The following is a 21,593-nucleotide window of genomic DNA, read 5'->3' as shown; positions in this document are numbered from 1 at the left end:
ATGTTACATTAATTCTGTAGTCTTATTAAGTGAGCAGTGGTATTATGTCTGAAAAATCGTTTAGATACGTTTTAATGTACATACCTTAATTTAAAAATGCAAAACATAAAATAATTGCAGTAACATCAGAGATCATTGGTCACAGATCACTGTAGACTATAATAGGGTCTCCCTAGTGGCTACATGGTAAAGAATCTACCTGCCAATGCAGAAGATACAGGTTTGAGCCCTGGGTCAAGAAGGAAATGGCAATCCACTGCAGTATTCTTGCCTGGAATACCACATAGACAGAGGAGCCTGGTAAGCCACAGACCATGGGATCACAGATAGTCAGACACAACTCAGTGACTAAAACAACAACAAATAGCAGTATAATAATAATGAAGAAATTTGAAATATTACAAGAATTACCAAAATGTAACACAGAGACAAGAAGTGAGGAAATGCTATTGGAAAAATTGTACCAAGCTTGACGCATGTTGCTACAAACCTTCAGTTTTTTAAAAATGCAGTGTCTGTGAGGTGCAATAAAGCAAGGCATGCCTGTATTTGCCAGTGTAGTGGTTTAGTCTCTTATGTCCTGCAAAACAGTTCAGTATTACATGGCCTCAAGTAGCCCAGTTCTCCTCTTCCTTTCTTACTCCATGTAGTTTAGTACAGGTGTCGTAGCATAGCACAAACTGTGGTCTGCAGTTAGGCTTTGCTTTCTGTTGTTTCCTTAGTTATTCTGTAATATGGATTTTTAGTATAGCATTGTACATTGCAGTATTGTTTTTAGTTGAATTTCTTTTCCTCTTTTTTTCATTTGAGCAAGTTACATTTCTTTGAGTCTTGATAACTTTATTGCCTCAGTTCAGTTCAGTCGCTCAGTCGTGTCCGACTCTTTGCGACCCCACGAATCGCACTTTATTGCCTAGTACGTAGTAATTTCCAATAGTAGTTTTTCCAGTAGTAGTCATTATTCCTATAGATATTTCTGTCTTGAATCATTTTCATATCCTGTTTACTTGACTTTTTAAAACAACTCATTTTGAAATGATAGATACACAAGAAATTGGAACAATAACACACAGACTCCTATGAACCCTTCACTCAGCCTCACTCATTGGTGAAATCTATACCCATAGTACATTATCAAAACCAAGAAATTAGTACAGTTCTATCAGATAGTTTTGTAGACTTTATCAGTTTCCTTCAGGTTTTACATAAATTAATTATGTTTATCTGTGTGTTTGTCTGCAATTTGATCTCATGTATAGATTTATGTAACCTGCCACCACAGTTCAAGATACACACCACACAGGGATACCCTCCTGCTTCTCTTTTACAATTTCAACCATGCTTTTACCCTACCCTTACCTCCTGTTTTCTGGCAGCTACAGATCTGTTCTGCATCTTTATATTCTTTGAACTTAAATTTTTAAGCTCTGATTTATCTTTTCTTGAGCAACTAACAGTTTGTTTACACAGGCTAATCATCAAATCCTCATTTGGCCACACCCAAAGATTTTTTTATTATGGTCTTCTTCACTGATGTAATTACATTTCTGATTTTAAACTCTAGTTTCTCAGCTTTTAAAAAAAGTTTGTTTTTTTTTTTGGTCACACTATAAAAACTGTTTCTTCTATTAGAAAATTGGTATAAACCTTTATTTGCTATGCCTGAACGAAACATAGGGTTTTGAAATTTTTCCATTGTTTTTTACAATATGATTTTCCATTTTTTTCTTTTCATCCTGTGTCTGAACTAAGTAGTGCTGCCCACCTTGTATTTTTCCAGTGTTTGTGCATATCTCATTTGTTATCAGAACTGTTTTCCAGGTCTTACTTGTTTAGTTAAAGGAGATAGGCAGAGACCTTAAGATATACAGATAAAAATATTACGATCCCTGAAAAGTTTGTCTTGAAGAGCTACAATAAGTATGGAAAGAAGGACAAATACTGTGTAATTCCTAAAAATCAGAAAAGATTAATTTGAACAATTAGTGTGTGTGGCACTTGAAGAAAATGTTAAGGTAGTGTTCAGTCTTTCAAATTGTGTTACTTCTTTTAGTTTGTAAGGCCAGTTTTAAATTTCAAAACTTAGACATCTTTCTAACTCATTCTTGTTATTGTTTTCTTCTTATGAGAGATATTTCTAGAGAAATGTCAAAAGATTTTGTTCTTCCATGTTTTAATTTCCACTATAATTTTACATATGTCTTTCTAGGCTTTAAAAACAAGACACATAAAATAATATTGAGAATTATCCCCCTTACCAAAATAACTAAACAAGCAATACCACTTCAGATTCTTTTCTTCTGTTTAGATTTGCTCCTTGGTCCTCTGATATTAATCAGTTAATAACAAACCCCATTATTCAGATTTGGCTTAAAACATTTTCTATTAATTTCTGAAAGAAAATAAAATCCTCATAAGCAGTTTGCTATTAAGACCGTATTCATGTTTAATCTATTTTAGGGCTTTATGACTGATATCTTTAACTTTCATCCTTTATCTTTTTTTTACTATAAAAGAAATATCAAGATATTTCTCTCCTTTATGGAAATCAGTGACTTATAGTTGATTCTCAAATTTTAGATTTAATCTAAATCCTGCATTTCAATTTTTTATTAAAAATAATTCTTTTTTTTTAATTGTAATAAAAACTTAACATAAAATTTACCATTTTAAATTCTACAATTCAGTAGTGTTAACTATATTCACATTATTGTGTAACATATCTCTAGGAATTTTTCATCTTGCAAAACTAAGACCTCCATAGAACAACTACCATTTCCTCTCCCCTTTAGCCCCTGGAAATGATCATTCTACTTTGTTTCCATGGTTTTGACTTCTCTAGATATCTCATAAGTGCAGTCATACAGTATTTGTTTTATCTTATTTCACAAAGCATTGTGTTCTCAAGGTTCATCTGGGTTGTTGCATATGACAGGATTTCCTTTTTTAAGGCTAATACTGCATTGTATGTATATACCACATTTTCTTTATCCATTTATTTATTGATGGATATTTGGGCTGGTTTCAACTTCTGGCTCTTACAAATAATGCTGCAATGACATTGGTGTGCAGATACCTCTTTGAGGTCAAAGTTTTGGATATTTCTACCCAGAAGTGAAATTGCTGGGTCATTTGGTAATTCTGTTATTTTCTGAGGAACCTCCATATAGTTTTCTTTTGCAGTCACATCACTGCTAAAGTCACATTTAGGGCTTCCCAGGTAGCTCAGTCGGTAAAGAATCTGCCTTCAGTGCTGGAAACCCCAGTTCCATCCCTGGGTCTGGAAGATCCCCTGGAGAAGGAAATGGCAAACCACTCCAGTATTCTTGCCAGAAAATCCCATGGACAGAGGAGCCTGGTGGACTGCAGTCCATGGCTTGCAGAGTTGGGCACGACTGAACAAGTAACACTGAGGAACTGAACAGTCACATCGTTTACATTCCCATCAGCATGGCACAAGGGTTCCAATTTCTGTATATTTTTGGCAAAAAAAATTTTTTTTCCTCTTTTGTGATAGTGTCCACCCTAATGGATGTGAGGCCTTATCTCATTGTGGTTTTGATTTGCATTTCTCTGCTTAGTGATGTTGAGCATCTTTTCACATGCTTATTGATCATTTTGCATATTTTCTTTGGAGAAATGTTTATTCAGGTCCTTCGGCCATTCATAAATCTGGTTACTTATCTTTTAATTGTTAAGATGTAGGAGTTCTTTTTATGTTCTGGATATTAACACCTTACCAGTTACATGATTTGTAGTTATTCTCTGCCATCATGTAGGTGTCCTTTTCACTCTGTTGATTGTTTCCTTTCATGTGCAGAAGATTTTAAGTTTGATGTAATCTTCTTTGTCTTGTTAATGCTTTTGTTACCTTTGCTTTGATCCAAGAAATCATTGCCAAATCCACTGTCGTGAAGCTTTCCTCTGTGTTTTCTCTTCTTAATTTCATAGTTTTAGGTTTTATGTCTTTAATCCGTTTGGATTAAATCTTACATATGATTTAATGGTCTGACTTCATTCTTTTGCATTTGGATATCCAATTTCACACAGTTTGTCAAAAGAGTGTTCTTTACCCATTGTGTAGCCTTTACACCCTTGTAGAATATCATTTGAGTGTTTACATTAAGAGTTTATTTCTGGGGTCAGTATTCTGTTTGACATTTCTATGTGTCTGTCTGCATTCCAGCACCATACTGTTTGGATTACTGTAGCTTTGTAACATGTTTTAAAATTAGAAGTATAAGCTTTCAACTTTGTTCTTTTCTAAGATTGTTTTGGTAATTCAGAATTTCTTGAGATTTCATTTGAATTTTAGGGTGCCTTTTCCTATTTCTGCAAAAAATGACAGGAATTTTGATTGAGATTGCATTGAAACTTTTGACCACTTTGGGTAGGATGGACATTTTAATAATACTATAGATGTTTTAATGATGGCCATTCTGACTGGTGTGAGATGATATCTCATTGTAGTTTTGATTTGCACGTCTCTTAAGTTTACAACTGTTTTAAACTGGAAATAAATTTAGGTCACTTTTTTCCTCCCACCACTTCATTGATATCATACATTATATCTTTTTGTATTGTGTGTACGTTAATATAGATTTACAATTATATTTTATACTTAAATTCTGTACTAGAATTAGGTGGGATTTCTATTTCCACTTTCTAGTAATGCAGTATTCTGTATTTATTTTTGTATTTACTTTTACTAGAGAGTTTTATATTTTTCTTTGCTTTCAGGTTGCTCTCTAGTGTCCTTTCATTTCTACTTGAAGGACTCTGGTTAACATTTGTATGGTGGATTTAGTGGTGCAAAATGCACTCAGCTTTGTATTTACTGTGAAACTCTTAATTTTGCCTTCATTTTTGCAATGATAGTGTTGCTGGTTATGATATTCTTGCTTGGCAGTATTTTTCTTTTAGCACTTGAATATATCATTCCACTCCCTTGTGGCCTGCTAGGTTTTTTCTGAGATAAAAGCACTGATAATCTTAAGGGAGCAGCCTTAAATGTGATGGGTCCCTTTTCTCTTGCCACTTTTACAACCTTTGTGACTTTTCACAACTTGACTATAATGTTTCTTAGTGTAGGTCTCTTTGAGTTGGAAGTCTTTCACCTTCTTGAATTTGTCAGTTTTCTTTCTTAAGTTTGGGAAGATTTTGGCCTTTACTTAAGAAGGCTTTCTGCCTACTTTATTTCTTTCCATTCTTGTTTTCCCATATTTGTATATTGGCCCACTTGATAGTGTCTAATAAATCTCTTAGTCTGTCTTTACCTTTTTTTCATTCACTTTTTCTGTTTGATTCTCTTAACTCAATAATTTCAAATGATTTATCTTCAGGTTTGCTGATTCTTTCTTCTGCTTGATACAGTCTGGTTTTTATCCCTTCTAGTAAATGTTTAAATTCAGTTGTTGTAGGCTTCAGCTCCAGAATTTCTGTTGGTTCTATTCTGAAGTTTCATTTTCTTCTTGCTTTATTTTCCTAATTTCATTTAGTTTTCTTTCTGTGTTCTTTTCTGTCTCATTGAGCATCTTAATGATAGTCATTTTGAATTCTTTGTTGGGTAGTTCCTAGGTCTGTTTCTTTAAGATTAGTTTCTAGAGATTAATTTCATAGATTGATCCATATTTCTCTGTTTTTTTTGGTATGTTTCTCTTTTGCTGAAATTAGGCATTTGAAAAAGTACACTTCCCATCTTTTTGGAATATCTTTGTACAGATGAAGACCTTTACTAGTAGGTCAAGTTAGATAACTCTGATCTCCTTTCAAACCTTTTTTCAGAGATGGCATTTTCTTGGCGTTTGTGTGTGTATCTCCAATCTGCAGAGTTTTGTCTGGTTCTATTTGGGAACGTCCCATCCCCGACCTGGTATCTGCCTTTCAAATTGCTGCTGCTTTAGCAAACCATTATACTGGAGTTACCCCTACTGTCTCTCTGTATTACTGCCAGTTTTCTGGTTTAGTACCAAGCCAAGAGGTTTGCCTTTCTTCTCATCTACCCCCCAAGACACCCAATGTGTGCTGCTTCTTCCAAGTTGGGTGAGACGGAAGCCAGTACCTTGATCAGTGTCCCCCGAAAGTCAGTGTTGCATGCAAATTCCAGTGTTTCTTTCCTGAAGAAGAGGACACTTTTTGGGATTTTTTTCCCTTTTTCTTTTCTATTTTACTACACTGTGTAAGGAAGGAGGTGGGATATGATGGTTAAGTGCAACAGACTTTCCTACCTTGTACTATTTATCTCTTTGGGGCTTACTCTCATTTAGGGTGCTCTAATCTCTCAACAGGTTTCTTGACTTCTTACAAGTGAAATTTGATCCTTAAGTTGTTAAGTCATTGTTTTCATAAGGGAAGGATTCTATAGGATTTTCAGTTCTGCCATCTTGCTGATGTCACCACACTGTAGTGTTTAAGGTCCTCCATCCAGTGACATTAAGCCATACTTTACTTATATATACCTATTTATTATGCTTATACTCCTTTTATATTTTTTCCCTCTGAAATGTTTACCTTCATTTTAAGTGTTTTGAGTGTACTGATTACTCAAAGACTTATTAGAAGATGCACTTCTTTCCCCTAAAAATTTTTTAAAACTTTTCCCAATGAGGCTACAATGTTACTTTCATTTCCTTTTCTAGATATTTCAAATGTTTCTGTCAGAGCAGTTTATCTTAATTCTTTATCTTTTTTCCTCCTCTACGCAGATAAAATCATTCTTTTATCCTATAAAAAGTAGCAAAATATATTTGTTGTTGAGAAGAGTGATTAGTGGCATCTGCTTGATATGCTTCTGTTTATCACCTTTTGTTTAATATGTATTATATTTAATTAAGACTTGAGTGGACTTATTTTTCTCAGTTTAAGAAATAGAGGATGAAAGAATTATAATGGAGGCCCAAATAATGATAATTAGCATATAAATGTTACAACTGTATTTCTATAGTCCCTGTTTTGGAGGATGGAAAAAGGCTTAGTTTGTACTGAAGTTATAATTGGGGCATCTTTTTATGAAATTATAAGTCACATAGTGACAAGTAGTTTTTTTTAAACAAAAATTATAAAAATAATTTTGTGACCTAGGATACCACTTAATTGGTAATCAGTTACTTCTGAGGATAAACAAATATTTTCCTTGTTTCTTGAGTTTCTGCTTGTAATCTGGTGCTTCCTCTGCTAGGTATTTAGTAGGCATTTACTAGATGTTTATTGAATGAGTATCTAGTTATTCTTTAAAATTATTTATTTTTTTTTTCTAGTTATTCTTTAGATTCATATTGTTAATGCTTACTGAACACTTTTAGCATATAAACTATTTTTACATTATTTATTTACTCATAAAAAACTGAGGTCTAGGAATTATTCACTTTTCATACAGTAAGTAGTTGTGACAATAGACTAATTTGTGTAAGCACTTTAATATGTGCCAATGCCAAGGTTTTTTTTTTTTCTTAGAAAGATTTTCTCCTGTACTATAGAAATAACTTGAAATTCATATTTCAGTGTCCATACATAAAATTTTATTCAAACACAACCATGATTATTCACTTACATATCATCTATGGCTAATTTCTGTGCTACAGTGGCAGAGCTGAGTAGCTGCAAAGCCTAAAATATTTACAATCTGGCCCTTTATAAAGTTCACAGACTCCTGATCTAATACCATTAATTCCCTAATCCTTTTATTTTACACCTACAAAAAGACTTAAATTTTGCAACAGATTTGTAAGTAAGTGGCAAAAAACATAAGTTTCTAAGTCTTGTTTTGTAGAATAGTGATGATTAATTTACACGTTTTGGTCATCAAATGCCCTATTTCCACAGTAAAGCAGTCAATTCTGCCATTTCTAAAGGGGTCTTATGAGGTAACAGTATTTATAACCATTCTTAGATAATAAGCTGGGAGAAGGCACTGGCAACCAACTCCAGTACTCTTGCCTGGAAAATCCCATGGATGGAGGGGCCTGGTAGGCCGCAGTCCATGGGGTCACTAAGAGTCGGACACCACTAAGCGACTTCCCTTTCACTTTCCACTTTCATGCATTGGAGAAGGAAATGGCAACCCACTCCAGTGTTCTTGCCTGGAGGATCCCAGGAACGGGAGAGCCTGGTGGGCTGCCATCTCTGGGGTTGCACAGAGTCAGACAAGACTGAAGCGACTTAGCAGCAGCATAGAAATAACAGATAACATATTAACAAAGCACTTAGAGGACTGAAAGATTGCTTGTGAATTGGGCTTTATTTTACCTTGGTATTTTTCTCCCCAGAACCCACCAAACCCACCTGTATCACCAGGAAAGTCTGTAGTTGATGTCATCAGCAATAACAGTGTGCCCTACAGGTGAGAATTGTAAACAGGCTGTTTATCAAGTTTTTCATTAAGAGAACAAGGTTCTGATTTTCTTTATTGTGCAGAAAGATCTTAGAATGTGATGCTATATATTTTTGTAGAGATAAGTGTTTGGTATACTGAATTAAGTATATTTGCTTCTTTTTGCTTTGCTGTAATTGTTCTCCTATGGATATTGATTTTGCTAGTTTTTTTATAAGGCTTTCTTTTGTCATTGCAGATTTCTTTATACACTTGTGTTAAATAGTATTACCTTAAGTATTTGAGAAATTCTTTGGTCAGAGTTGATAAAAAGTAATGTGTTGCAGATATTCGGACCCATATTTGGTTTTCAGGTTAAAGTATTAAGGACATAGAATATAAAAGGAAGACTCTTCCCCTGACGCCCTACACCCCAACATTCCAGTGTTTTCATACCAGCTTTGCTTCACCACATTCACTCCCAGTTTAGTGCTTTAAATTAATATCCAAGTCTAACTACCCTTTCTTCCTATGAGCCACTGCTTTCTGTATGCATAAGTAGATATCCCCTAGAACGGCATGTCCAGTGACCATTTGTGTGTGTATCTATTTCACAGAAATACAAACACGGTGAGACAGATGTTGGAGTCCAAAAGAAATATAAGTGAGAGTGCACCACCATCTTTTCAAACCCCTGTGAATACAGGTAATATTCTTAACACCAAAATACATTTTGTTAGGAATTGAAGGCTTTTGTTCTCTTTTCTTACACACTTTTGAGCTTGAAATGGACTAAGAAACTGAACACAGTTATGTAAAATTGAGTGCTAAGAGCAAAATTTTGTTTAAAAAGTAGGATCACAGATGTGCATAAAAATACAGAAATTCAGATTTCTGCTGTAGTGATTCTCAAATTTTGGGGTGTTGACATCCCTGTATAATCTTAAAAATTATTAAGAATCTACAGAATTGTATTTATGTGGGTATATAATTGATATTTACTATGGTAGAAATTAAAACATATAATCTTTTAATGTTTATTAATTCACTTAAAAATAATTGCAAACCTGTATTTTGTACCAGTATACAGTCCACTATTCTTGCCTGGGAAATCCCATGGACAGAGGAGCCTGGTGGGCTACAGTCCATTTGGTCATAGAAGAATTGGGCATGATTTAGCAATTAAACCACAGAATTACATACCATAAGTCGCAAGTTTTAGTGAAAAGTAGCTCTTAACCAAAATTTAAAAAATTAGCAAAAAGAGTATTATTATATTAAATTTTTATGTCTCTTTTAAACTTCACTTAAAACATTAAGATGGCCAAACACACCTGGATTCTCATATCTGTGTCTGCATTCAATCTGTTGCAGTTTGTTGTTTTAGTTGAATTATGTGAAGAAAATTCAGCCTCATACAAATATGTAGTTGGAAAAGGCCTAGAGAGAATGTGGGTATTATTCTTTGACATAGCAAGTAATGGTTTCTTAAAGGTTAGTTGCAAAGTGAAATCAGAAATCACACCAATAAACGTTTGTACATTTTTCACTAAATTTGTTTATCTCTCTTGTACTTGGATGGGTCTTTTACTAATATCATTCATTGATCACTTGGAAAATATTCACCGAGTTTTCTAAGTCTTCCAAACACTGGTACATTTCATTAATAATTTTTTTTAATTGTATTTATTTACTTTGTTATCAGTTTTTCTCAGAAGAGCCTTTAAAGATTTGGGAAGCTAACCATGCTCTCAGGGTGGCAGGTAGATGTATTGTCCCAAGTTCTAAGTTTTTTTTTTAAACTCAGATTTTACTATTGCCAATCGATACTGTTGGTTGTTTTCTTTGAAGTCTCTACCTTCTTTGGTTTATTTTCAAGAAAAAATTTGCCAGATACCCAAGTGTGAATAACCATAGTATGTTTATAAGTCAGTCTTTCAAGTAAAAGTGGTATTCCATCAAATGGGCTGTGAGCTCAGCTTACAGCTCAGCCAGTCGTCCGAGCACTCATCCTTGAGCCAGCCAGCCTTATTTGGTATGCAGCAGTAATGCTTTATGTGTGCCTGTGATTTTGGAAAGACTTTACAAATCAGTGAGAAGGAGACTTAGTCACTGATTTTTATTAAACCTGCTCAAATGAGAAGATACACAAATGGCTGAACTAAAAAGACTATAAAACTCCAGCGACCAACATTTTGATTTACTCTGCTCTTTGTTGTCAGCTCCTTAATTCTTCTCCCATCTTCCCTATGTTATTTTCCATATCACATAATGTCAGTAGAATGTTAATAGAGGTAGTAGCCTCTCCTCACTAGTTCTTCTCCCAGGGAGTTCAGTAAAATTGGATCCACAGGTACAGGTTTCACTTTATCCATATCATAAAATACCATCACTAAGTTCACCTATTATGAATTTATGATACTCTTTCTAGATATTCTGTTTGAGTTTATATATTGCCAGTGTTCTAAGGCATTTTTAATGTACTTTCAAAATTGTCTTTACAATTTTGCCTAGTTTTCACTGTTTTATAGTTGTATTTCCCGCTAGTAACTCTGAAGTAAGTATGCTAATTTTCAGAGACTCTTGGTACAGAAATAGCAGTCCTCCATCTTAATGATAAAACGTGCTATTTTCATAATGTACCAAATGTAGATGCAGAAATGATTCTGCAAATAATCTAAGAATTCAAGAATTTAAATCAAATTAAAAGATACGAGAGACTACTGTATATATTGCACTACATCAACTTTGTATTATTTTAGCTGATAAAGATAGCATTTAAACTGAAACTTCTCTCTTTTTTTTATAGTATCTTCAACCAATCTTGTCACTCCTCCAACGGTTGTCAGTAGTCAACCTAAATTGCAGCCTCCAGTGACTTCAGGTTCTCTGACAGCCACGTCAGTTCTTCCTGCACCCAACACAGCTACAGTAGTTGCTTCTACTCAGGTGCCTAGTGGAAATCCCCAACCTACAATCTCTTTACAGTCTTTACCAGTGATTTTACATGTACCTGTTGCTGTATCCTCCCAGCCTCAGCTCCTCCAGAGCCATCCAGGGACTTTAGTGACCAATCAACCATCAGGCAACGTTGAATTCATTTCTGTACAAAGCCCACCTACAGTGAGTGGTCTTACCAAAAATCCAGTGTCTTTGCCATCTTTGCCAAACCCCACGAAACCAAACAACGTTCCTTCTGTGCCCAGTCCTAGTATTCAAAGGAATTCTCCTGCCAGTGCTGCACCGTTAGGAACAACACTTGCTGTACAGGCCGTTCCAACAGCACACTCTATTGTACAAGCCACCAGGACTTCTTTACCTACAGTAGGCCCATCAGGACTCTATAGTCCGTCAAATAATCGAGGTCCTATACAGATGAAAATTCCAATTTCTGCTTTTAGTACTTCATCTCCTGCAGAACAGAGCAGCACTACCACCACAAGAATTGGTAAGTCAACATGTAGATTTAATAATAGAAATGCAAGCTTGTTAATAGTCTGTAGATAATTGAATTTGTGTGTGTATGTGTGTATGTAGTTGACAAACATTATTAGAAGACAGAGTGAATAGAATTTCACAGAGACTATTTTAGTTACCCAAGAGGAATGATGTTAAAGTGGGATCTGAGAGTTTATTTTGACTGAGAAGTTATCATTTGTAATTCATCTTTTACTAGTTTTCCTAACCTGGGAAAATTTTTAATTTTGTCTTTGTAGCAAGCATTGTGAATTACTTTCATAATACATTTTGCAGATATATCTGAATATACAGAAAACAGTATGTTTTAAAGTATCTAAGTGACATAATATATGCTAATAAGAGGAAAATAACAACCACACATCTTCTCTAGTGAAAGTGTTAGTCGCTCAGTCATGTCCGACTCTTTGTGACCCCATGGACTGTAGCCTGCCAGGTTCTTCTGTCCATGGACTTCTCCAGGTAAGAATACTGGAGTGGTACTCACTTGGGCAGCACATATACTAAAATTAGAATGATACAGAGAAGATTAGTATGACCCTGCACAAGGATGACACGCAAATTTGTGAAGTGTTCCATATTTTTTGTTCATGTTCGGCAGAAACCAACAAAATTCTGTAAAGCAATTATCCTTCAATTAAAAAATAAATGAATTTAAAAAAAAATAGTGGAGTGGGTTGCCATTCCTTTCTCCAGGGGATCTTCCCAACCCAGGGATCAAACTTCAGTCTCCTGCATTGAAGGCAGATTCTTTACCATCTGAGACACTAGGGAAGCCCCTGCCCATTATCCCATTTGGGAAAACCTTTGTGCATTCTTCACTCCTATCTTCCAAATTTGAATGGTTTTATACTAGGTCTTCCCTCTTTAATTTACTGCAGAACGTTTCCTTGCTTCTTGTTTTCTCTTATATATTTTCCCATATGGCATATTTTACATGATTATGTTTATATATTTATATATACTTTGTAGTATTACAAGAAGGAGAACTTGATTGTTCCTAATTTAAAATCTGTAGAACTCTGTCTTCCTTGTTCTTAGAAAGCATAGATTATATATACATTCTTGAACTTGCTTATTCTTCATTTCTGATTTTATATTTATCCCCACTACTTTTGGAAAGACAGGAAAGAGTACCTGGGCATCATGTATATAGTGAAATTGTTGTAATAGCTGTCCTTTTGATATAGTTGAACTTGAAATATAAGAAAAAATTATAAAGTACAAAATTAATTTTTACATGTGAGATATACAGGGCTTGTTTTTCTAATTTCTTATGTGATCTTCAGTAGAGTACTTGTCTTCTGAGTATATATTCTCATAAAATAAGAGTTTCATAGAGTTACTAAGAGTAAATGAATGGTAGATAAAAATTCATACTGGAATGAAGTTGAATATCACCTTCATACAATTAACATCTGGGATATAAGATTAAATCTGAAATTTAAAATACAGTTATTATTAGTATTTAAAATTAAATATTTGCATGGTACAGTAATGATATTTATTAGCAGTATCTGCTGTCACAACATTCCTTAGATGCCTACTTTGAATTGAGTTCAGTGAATGAGCAAGATTTTTTGGGGGGTGGGTTACATTTCTTCCAGTCATTACTGTTTTTTACCATGTTGGGTGGAAGATGATTATCATGGACCTTCTTTTCTGTGATTTTGGAGTTTTTCTTTATGAAATTTTGAGCTTAGTTGACATTGTTTTTAAATCATGGTTACAAGATAAGGTAAATTCTTAAATATAGAACTTTCCCTGAAAGACCATAGCCTGAAAAGAAGTAAATATCTTGAGAGATTACTCTGTCTAATGTTATGATTGCAAGTTCCCTAAATACTTATACAGTAGCAGAATTATGAGTTTCCCAGGTGACTCATTGGTAAATGAGTTACCTGTCAATGCAGGCAACGCAGGAGACGGAGGTTTGATCCCAGGGTCAGAAAAATCCCCTAGAGGAGGAAATGGCAACCCACTCCAGTATTCTTGCTAGGAGAATCACATGGACAGAGAAGCCTGGTGGGCTGCAGTCCATAGGGTTGCAAACAACTGGACCTGACTGAGCATACACACACACATCAGAATTATAATTTAATTTCATTATCCTGTTAACATTGTATGAACATTTGTTGACCCAAAGGGTGTGTTTTTCCCAAAATTATCTAGCTTAATGCACTTTATTAGTTGTAATGTCAGTCTGTTTTGTTTAATTTCTTGACTGTCTTTTTTTTTGTATATAAAATTAATAATTTTAGTAATTATTATTTTTGTGATAATACATTTATATGTATACTTAAAACTTTATATTTTAACATATATATATTTAACACATATACTTTAATATAAAAATTATATTATGGAGATCTTCATTTTGAGTTCTATTTGGAATGCTTACATATATTTGAAAGTAAATTATTAGATATTAACCAAAAATATTAATGATAAGCTTGGCTTTGTTTACCATGTTAATTAGAAGGAGGTCCTATGAGATGATATATTCTCTGATTATGCATAATTTTAAGGATGCCATAAGTGGCATGAAAGTAAGCATTTAGCTATTGAGGCTTGCAAAAACCTAAGCTGAGGTCAAATAGCAAAATTTGGCTGAATATGAAGGTTGAAGCCAAACTTTAATACATCCATAAAGTGATGAATTAGTTATTTAATTAAAACTTTTTGAAAACTAGGCTTATGTAAGTTTTATTTCAGTTCAGTTCAGTTCAGTCACTCAGTTGTGTCTGACTCTTTGCGACCCCATGAACTGCAGCATGCCAGGCCTCCCTGTTCATCACCAACTCCCAGAGTCCACCCAAACCCATGTCCATCGAGTCAATGATGTGATCCAACCATCTTATCCTCTGTCGTCCCCTTCTCCTCCTACTCTCAATCTTTCCCAGCATCAGGGTCTTTTCCAGTGAGTGAGCTCTTCACATCAGGTGGCCAAAGTATTGGAGTTTCAGCTTTAACATCAGTCCTTCCAACGAACACCCAGGACTGATCTCCTTTAGGATGGACTGGTTGGATCTCCTTGCAGTCCAAGGGACTCTCAAGAGTCTTCTCCAACACCACAGTTCAAAAGCATCAATTCTTCAGTGCTCAGCTTTCTTTATAGTCCAGCTCTTACATCCATACATGACCACTGGAAAAACCATAGCCTTTACTAGAGGGACCTTTGTTGGCAGAGTAATGTCTCTGCTTTTTAATATGTTGTCTACATAATGTATAACTAGACAGCATGCATTTGTATATATTTATATACATATATCTTCATAGAGTAAGTCAATGTTTTTTATAAAGTGTAAAATAAAAGTTGTCCTAAGGATTACTTGGAAATTTAGAGACCAAATTATAGTTTATCTCATTCATTCACAGGAGAAGGAAATGGCTACCCACTCTAGTATTCTTGCCTGGAGAGTCCTGTGGACGGAGGAGCCTGGTGGGCTGCTGTCCATAGAGTCGCACAGAGTCAGACACAACTGAAGTGACTTAGCATGCATGCATTCATTCATAAAACATTGAATGCCTGTTTTGTTCTAAAATCATGCAGACACACAGAAATGTACAAAATAGTCTCTATTCTAACTAAGCTCATAGTCAAATAGGGAACTTAATGTTAAATAATTATAAATGTGATGAGTGTAAATATATTCAGGTTTCTGTGAGAGAATATGGGAGCTCTGGGAAGGTACGAGAATGGAGTGAATGGCAAGATGGTGGGAAGTAGAGTTTTAAAGGATTTTTACAGAGAGGAAGGAGTGTGACATCCACAAACACTGGCTACAGGAGGGGCGAAAATGGAGTTACAGGCACTTGGGAATGCTCTAGATGAGAGAGAGAGTTGTAAAAATGACTTACAAGTTTTTGCACTCAGTTTATTTTCATTCAGTTATTCAGCACCTACCAAGGTACACTACTAGCGCACGCCTGTGAAACGCACATGCACGTAATGCACTTCCGCTCTGTGATGCTCGTGATGTCCTGTGCACATACACGCATCCGTTTTTTGATGCTGGTAAAAATTCAGTGTTGGTTAAAAGTGACAGTGTCTTTTAAGAATAAAGAGACAGAGATGTTTCTTATATGATAGAAAGAGTTTGTTGTACAATTTTTGACTTTATATCCTGCCAATTTTATTGCTTGATAGATTGATTTGTAACTTTTAACTTTAAAAATTCATCTGAAGTAGTAAAAGAAAACAAAATATACATTGAATCTATAAAATGTTACATTGAGAATCAAGACAACAATCTAATAAAAGGGTAGGAGAAGTTAATGGGAAATCTAGGATAAAGAATATTATTACAGCTTTATGAATAATTACCTTTGTGTCCTGAGACAATTAAGTCAAAGAGAGAATCATGCTGGATAAGAAAACTCTCATATTTATTAGTATTTGTGTGTGTGTAGAAATAAAACATTTCATTAATCAGTTTAAATCTTTCCTGAATCTTGAGAATAATTGTATGAGGATAATTCCACAGAAAATTCCATGTACAGAGGAGTCTGGTGGGCCACAGTCCTTGGGTTGCAAGAGTCCAACATGACTTAGAACTAAACCAGCCAACCAACCAATCAACAGAAAATAAAAATGAAACTCCCTCACCTGCTTTGCTTCTTGACGTACCTTTTATTTTCACTTGAAAATGTGTTTTAAATCAAAATGAATGTATTCTAACACTGTATATATGTTTTTTAAAACTGGTAGTAAATTGCTTATGTTTTGGTAATGTCTTGAATGTGTGTTAATACGCTGCATGTCAGTAACCTGGAATTAATTTTTTTTTTTATTAAGTAGTATTTTTAAGAAGTACTAATTAAAAAAAACTTTTTTATTAAGTAGTATTTCAAGAACTTTGCAGTCCAGAAATGAAGCTGATTCATTATAAATGAAGTAATTTTAAGATATTAAAGATATGTATATGTCTTTTAAAAGTTACATACATCTTAAATATACCTGAGAGATTCCTTAGGTTATATATACACACACAGGAATATGTACATATATGTATGTGTATATATGTATATTTTCTTGCTATGCAAAGAACTAAGATAATTCAGATAGGGTAGGCAGAAATTGGAAGGGCCCCTTTTACTTAACCTAGCCTGTAAAACCCTCTTTTTAACAGGTAGATATTTATCCTCATTTTTTTTAATGTATAGATAGAAATAATTGTATCTATCATTTCTGGTTTTATCTTTTTAAATATATTGATAAATGATTTACTTTGTATGTATGTTATGAAGATTTACAAATGAAAGGAGTGTCATATTTTGACTAAAGTCTTTTTGACAGAAAGTGTGGATAAGGATGTTTCAGCATTGGAGAACTCCTATTAATGTAATTGACCACATTACCAAAGAGAAAAAACTGATTAATCACCTCAGTAGACGCTCAAGACATTTGACAAAACTTAATACCTTTTCTTTAGAAATTGAGGCAGAAAAACATACTTTGTTTTCTGTGCTGTTTTTTCATTCAGCTATCTTTTATACGACTATATAGTTGTAGTTCTATACATGCAAAATTCATATGTATGTTTGTGTGTGTGTACATACTCAATACAAGTTTATTGAAAAATGAATAAAGGAAAATCATCTGTGATTGAGCTATTGAGATTATGCATGTATATTTCATCAGGATCATTTTATTTTTCTAGTGAATTTATTACATTTTGGCATGTTACTAAGTTTTTTTCTCCAGAGGTGTGTAGTAGGGAAGGATTATATTTTATTTAACTTTTTGTGTTACAGCATTTAGGTTATACACATCTTAAATTGCTTCCCTGCAATATTCATTTGGTTAGAGTTAAAATTTCTGTTTAATGGGTATATGAAGTGTTTGGATTTCTAGTATCAATTTGTCCTTCTGAAAGATTTGTAGCAGTGGTCTCTGAGAGAGTAATTTACATATGTAACATGTTGACACACAAAAAACTATTGGAGAAAATTAACGTGAATTGTTGTACATAAAGAAACCTGTCCTTTTACATTTTGTAGGTTCCTTTAAAAATAGCTCTGAGTTTTGTTTTGTTTTTTGACTCCTTAGAAAACCAGACAAACAAAACAGTAGATGCTTCTGTTAATAAGAAAGCAGCCGATAGCACATCACAGGTAAGATGTTTCCTACTGTTTCAAAATGAAAAGATGGATTTCTGTTGATATTCATTGATAAAATGAAAATTATTCCAAGTTTGTTTTTTACAACTGTCCAAAATTTTCCAAACAGCTTCTCTGTGTTGTTTGACAAGAATTGAATTTTTTTGATTAGTAATTCTCTTAGTGATATTGGATTGTATATAACTGACAGTCTGGTTATTTTCTTTCATACAGTGGGAAGTTTTAGTCTCCACATGTAATTTCTTCCTGGCCCATCTGTTTAAGAAGGTCTCCTTGGTTTATCTCTCCCCACGCCTCCCCATCCTTTGTCCTGCCATAGCCAGCACACACAGAGACACCATTTTAGGTTGTTCAGAGCTGATCAGAAATAGTTTTATGGAAAGAAAATTTTGGTTTTTCTGGCTTATTAGCATTTTGCCAGTCTTGGTACTTTTTCATGTTAAATTTAAGTCACCCAGGAGTGGAGTAACTCCATTTTTCCTGTATTAATAAAGTTCATCACGATTCTTCTTCTACATTGCTTTAGGTATAATAGATGCATAGGGAAGTCATTGCATGTTTGATGGTCTAATTTCTTCCCTTCCTCTTAATCATATCTGGAAACTCATTTATTTTCCTAGTGAGAGAAAAAATCTTGAGTAAGTCAGGCATGAATAAATGATGTGAATTTTAAAACAAGAGCATAGTGATCTTTAATTTTGACTCTTCATCTTTATTAAAATGATATTTTTGACTAAAGATAGATAGATCAGATCAGATCAGATCAGTCGCTCAGTCGTGTCCGACTCTGCGACCCCTTGAATCGCAGCACACCCCATGCTGTATAGCTCAAACTAAAGCTATTAGAAATATTTTATTTCTTACAAATTTTAGCAGGCTTTTTATATGATATTAAAGGTCAAAGTTTTGATTGTTTCTGAGGATGTCTTGTAGCTGTGTTTTTAATTAAAAGTATATGGAGTACTTTTTTGGGAGGCATGTGGTATAGGAAGCATCAATATATTCAGTGACTTTTAGGTAACATAGGAAGTCTAGCTTTACTTTATAAAGTAAAACCAAAGCTAAAGAAAGAAATTACAAACATCCTCATTTCTCTCAGTAATTTTTTTCTTGTTTGTTTGGACATACTAGGTAATGTTTTAGGAGAGGAAGATGTACACTGTAATGGCTGTGTTTTCATCTTGTTATAAATGGTGATTCTTCTAGAGTTGTGCTGTCTAATGTGGTAGCCACTAATCACATGTAGGCTATTTAAATGAAAATGGATTTAATTTAGCCTTAAATAAAAAATTTACTTCCTCTATCACAGTAGGCCCATTTCAAGGCTCAAAAGCCACACATAGATAGTAACTACCATATTGGAAAACAAGGATATGGAACATTTTCATCATTGCAAAAAGTTATACTCCAATGTTATATGACAGCCTAGATGGGAGAGGAATTCGGGGAGAATGGTACATGTACATGTATGGCTAAACCCCTTTGCTGTCCACCTGAAACTGGCATAACGTTGTTAATTGGCTATACTCCAGTATAAAATAAAAAAAATTTTTAAGTTATATTAGATTGCTGAAATAAAGTATATATAATATTGTAAACATTTCAGTGAAATTAAAATTGATACAGAAGTTTGCCATACTTTTAAAATTCTTTACTTAAAAATATTCTTTTTAAATAAAAAAAAAAAATATAAAATTTAGTCACACTCAGCTACTTATTATGTTCTAGAAATTCTAAGACATGTATTACTACTTCACAAGTTTTAGTTTACATTGTATTCTATAACTTTTATTTTGATGAAGCAACTTGTTCTAGTAGATCCAAAAGACACCTGAAGTGTCTACATCAGATTAGCAAAGAGACTATATAACCAAATTCTAAGTTCTCAAAAAATATTTTTTAAAAAATTCTTCTTATTTATTTAATGAATGTATTTGGCTGTACCAGGTCTTAGTTGTGGCATGTGGGATCTTAACTTCCCTGACCAGGGATTAAACCTAGACCCCCTGCATTGGGAGCGTGGAGTCTTAGCCACTGGACCACCAGGAAAGTCTCTCAATGAATATTTTATTTGGCTTACAGGAATAGTAATTCACTACCATTGTATGAAAAACACAAGTAGCATGACTAGGCAGCTAATCTGTTAAAGTCACGCCTGATCAAAGGTTTGAATGAGTTCCAGTTATGAATTTAAATAGTAAATGTAATATGCAAGTTTTATTATATAATAAGAAATTATTATGGAAATATATATGGGCTGCTACTTATAAATTGATGCTTTATTGGCTTTTTGGGTTATAGATAAAAGTTTTGTTGTGCAAAAATACTTTGATAATGTAACACTACAGTTGTTTTAAAACATATGTTAAGAAATTGCTGTTAGCTTTTTACCTTGTATGTTGCTGCTGCTGCTGCTAAGTCACTTCAGTCGTGTCCGACTCTGTGCGACCCCATAGACGGCAACCCACCAGGCTCCCCCGTCCCTGGGATTTTTCAGGCAAGAACACTGGAGTGGGTTGCCATTTTCTTCTCCAATGCATGAAAGTGAAAAGTGAAAGTGAAGTCACTCAGTCGTGTCCAACTCTTGGCGACCCCATGGACTGCAGCCCACCAGGCTCCTCTGTCCATGGGATTTTCCAGGCAAAAGTACTGGAGTGGGGTGCCATTGCCTTCTCCGACCCTGTATGTTACTTGGTAGCAAATAGAATCTGGTGTGAAATAGGTAGCCTATGATTCTTTACACTCTTAGCTTTCTAACCACTCAGATAACTTCTTTTTCCTATGCCAAGTCTGTCTTAGTTGTACTTCTGAACACTTCTAAGACTATCATAATTTAGAAGGAACTAGATGGCATGTATGGAAATGATTGTTGTTCATACCTAATGAGAAAATAATTAAAGATATAAAATGTTCTCTTTTTGTAGTCCTTGAATGAAGATTTCTCTAATGTCTTCCAAATAAGTATTTATTAGCATATTCCATATCATTGTTATTACATATTTTATTCATAGATCTCATTTCATGTAGTACATTACTAATATATTTTATGTGGTAAAACATTATTTATTGAAACTACCATCATATGTTGTAAGACAGTGTAGAAATCATTTTCTGCTGCATCTGTAGTTTTATATTACTGTTTGGAGGGACTTGAGATCCACCTCAATTTTGCTGATTTGCTAGAAGGACTCATAAAACCTGTGATAGGTTGATTATACTCATGGTTATGGTTTATCACAGCAAAAAATAGAGAACCAAACCAGCAGGGAAAAAAAATAAGCATCAAGTGGGATCAAGTGCGGTCAGGCTGAGGCTTCCATGTTCTTCCCTAACCAGCACTGCACAGGAGGGGCTTTCTCTCTGGATACTGCCTTAAGTAACAAGTGACAAAAGTCTCTGCCCAGGTAAGCCTGACTGAGTATCATGGCCTGAGCTGATTGGACAGCTGCTTCTTTCTGTGTAACCAGCTATGGCAGTCAAAATGCAGGACTCCTAACAGTGAAACCAGATGTGCATCATCAGTCTTGGTGTTTGTGCAGATCAACCTTGATAAGCCAGTATGACACAGTTCATTATTTAAGGTGTTTAAGGGACATAAGAAAATTATCAATAATTTATGTAAACTTTCTAAGGGCCACATTTTTGGTAGCCAACCAAACCTTAAGGTAGTTCCCAAGTTCCTTTG

At 34.3% G+C, this 21,593-nt stretch overlaps 1 protein-coding gene and 1 non-coding gene across 19 annotated transcripts in view; both read left to right on the top strand.

Annotated features, from left to right (window-relative positions):
- Nucleotides 1-21,593, top strand: part of ATF7IP (activating transcription factor 7 interacting protein) — a 115,076-nt gene that overhangs the window by 73,760 nt on the left and 19,723 nt on the right. For all 18 annotated transcript variants that reach the window (XR_015164229.1, XR_015164226.1, XR_015164230.1 and 15 more), the window contains 4 exons: nucleotides 8,265-8,338; nucleotides 8,926-9,014; nucleotides 11,118-11,756; nucleotides 17,838-17,902. Coding sequence is in view for 8 of the 18 variants with exons in the window: in XM_086401931.1 (XP_086258057.1) it covers nucleotides 8,265-8,338; nucleotides 8,926-9,014; nucleotides 11,118-11,756; nucleotides 17,838-17,902 (867 nt within the window). In the remaining 10 variants the exon portion in view is untranslated. The remainder of the gene's footprint in view (nucleotides 1-8,264; nucleotides 8,339-8,925; nucleotides 9,015-11,117; nucleotides 11,757-17,837; nucleotides 17,903-21,593) is intronic.
- LOC147372650 (U6 spliceosomal RNA) lies at nucleotides 12,265-12,370 on the top strand. The gene has a single exon (XR_015165003.1). It is a non-coding gene; the product is annotated as a U6 spliceosomal RNA (small nuclear RNA).

The sequence above is a fragment of the Bos grunniens genome, chromosome 5, assembly GCF_055505025.1.
Source record: "Bos grunniens cultivar Pamir isolate PY7600 chromosome 5, Bosgru_T2T1.0, whole genome shotgun sequence".
Taxonomy (NCBI): Eukaryota; Metazoa; Chordata; class Mammalia; order Artiodactyla; family Bovidae; genus Bos; species Bos grunniens.
This window is presented reverse-complemented; position numbering and strand designations above follow the sequence as displayed.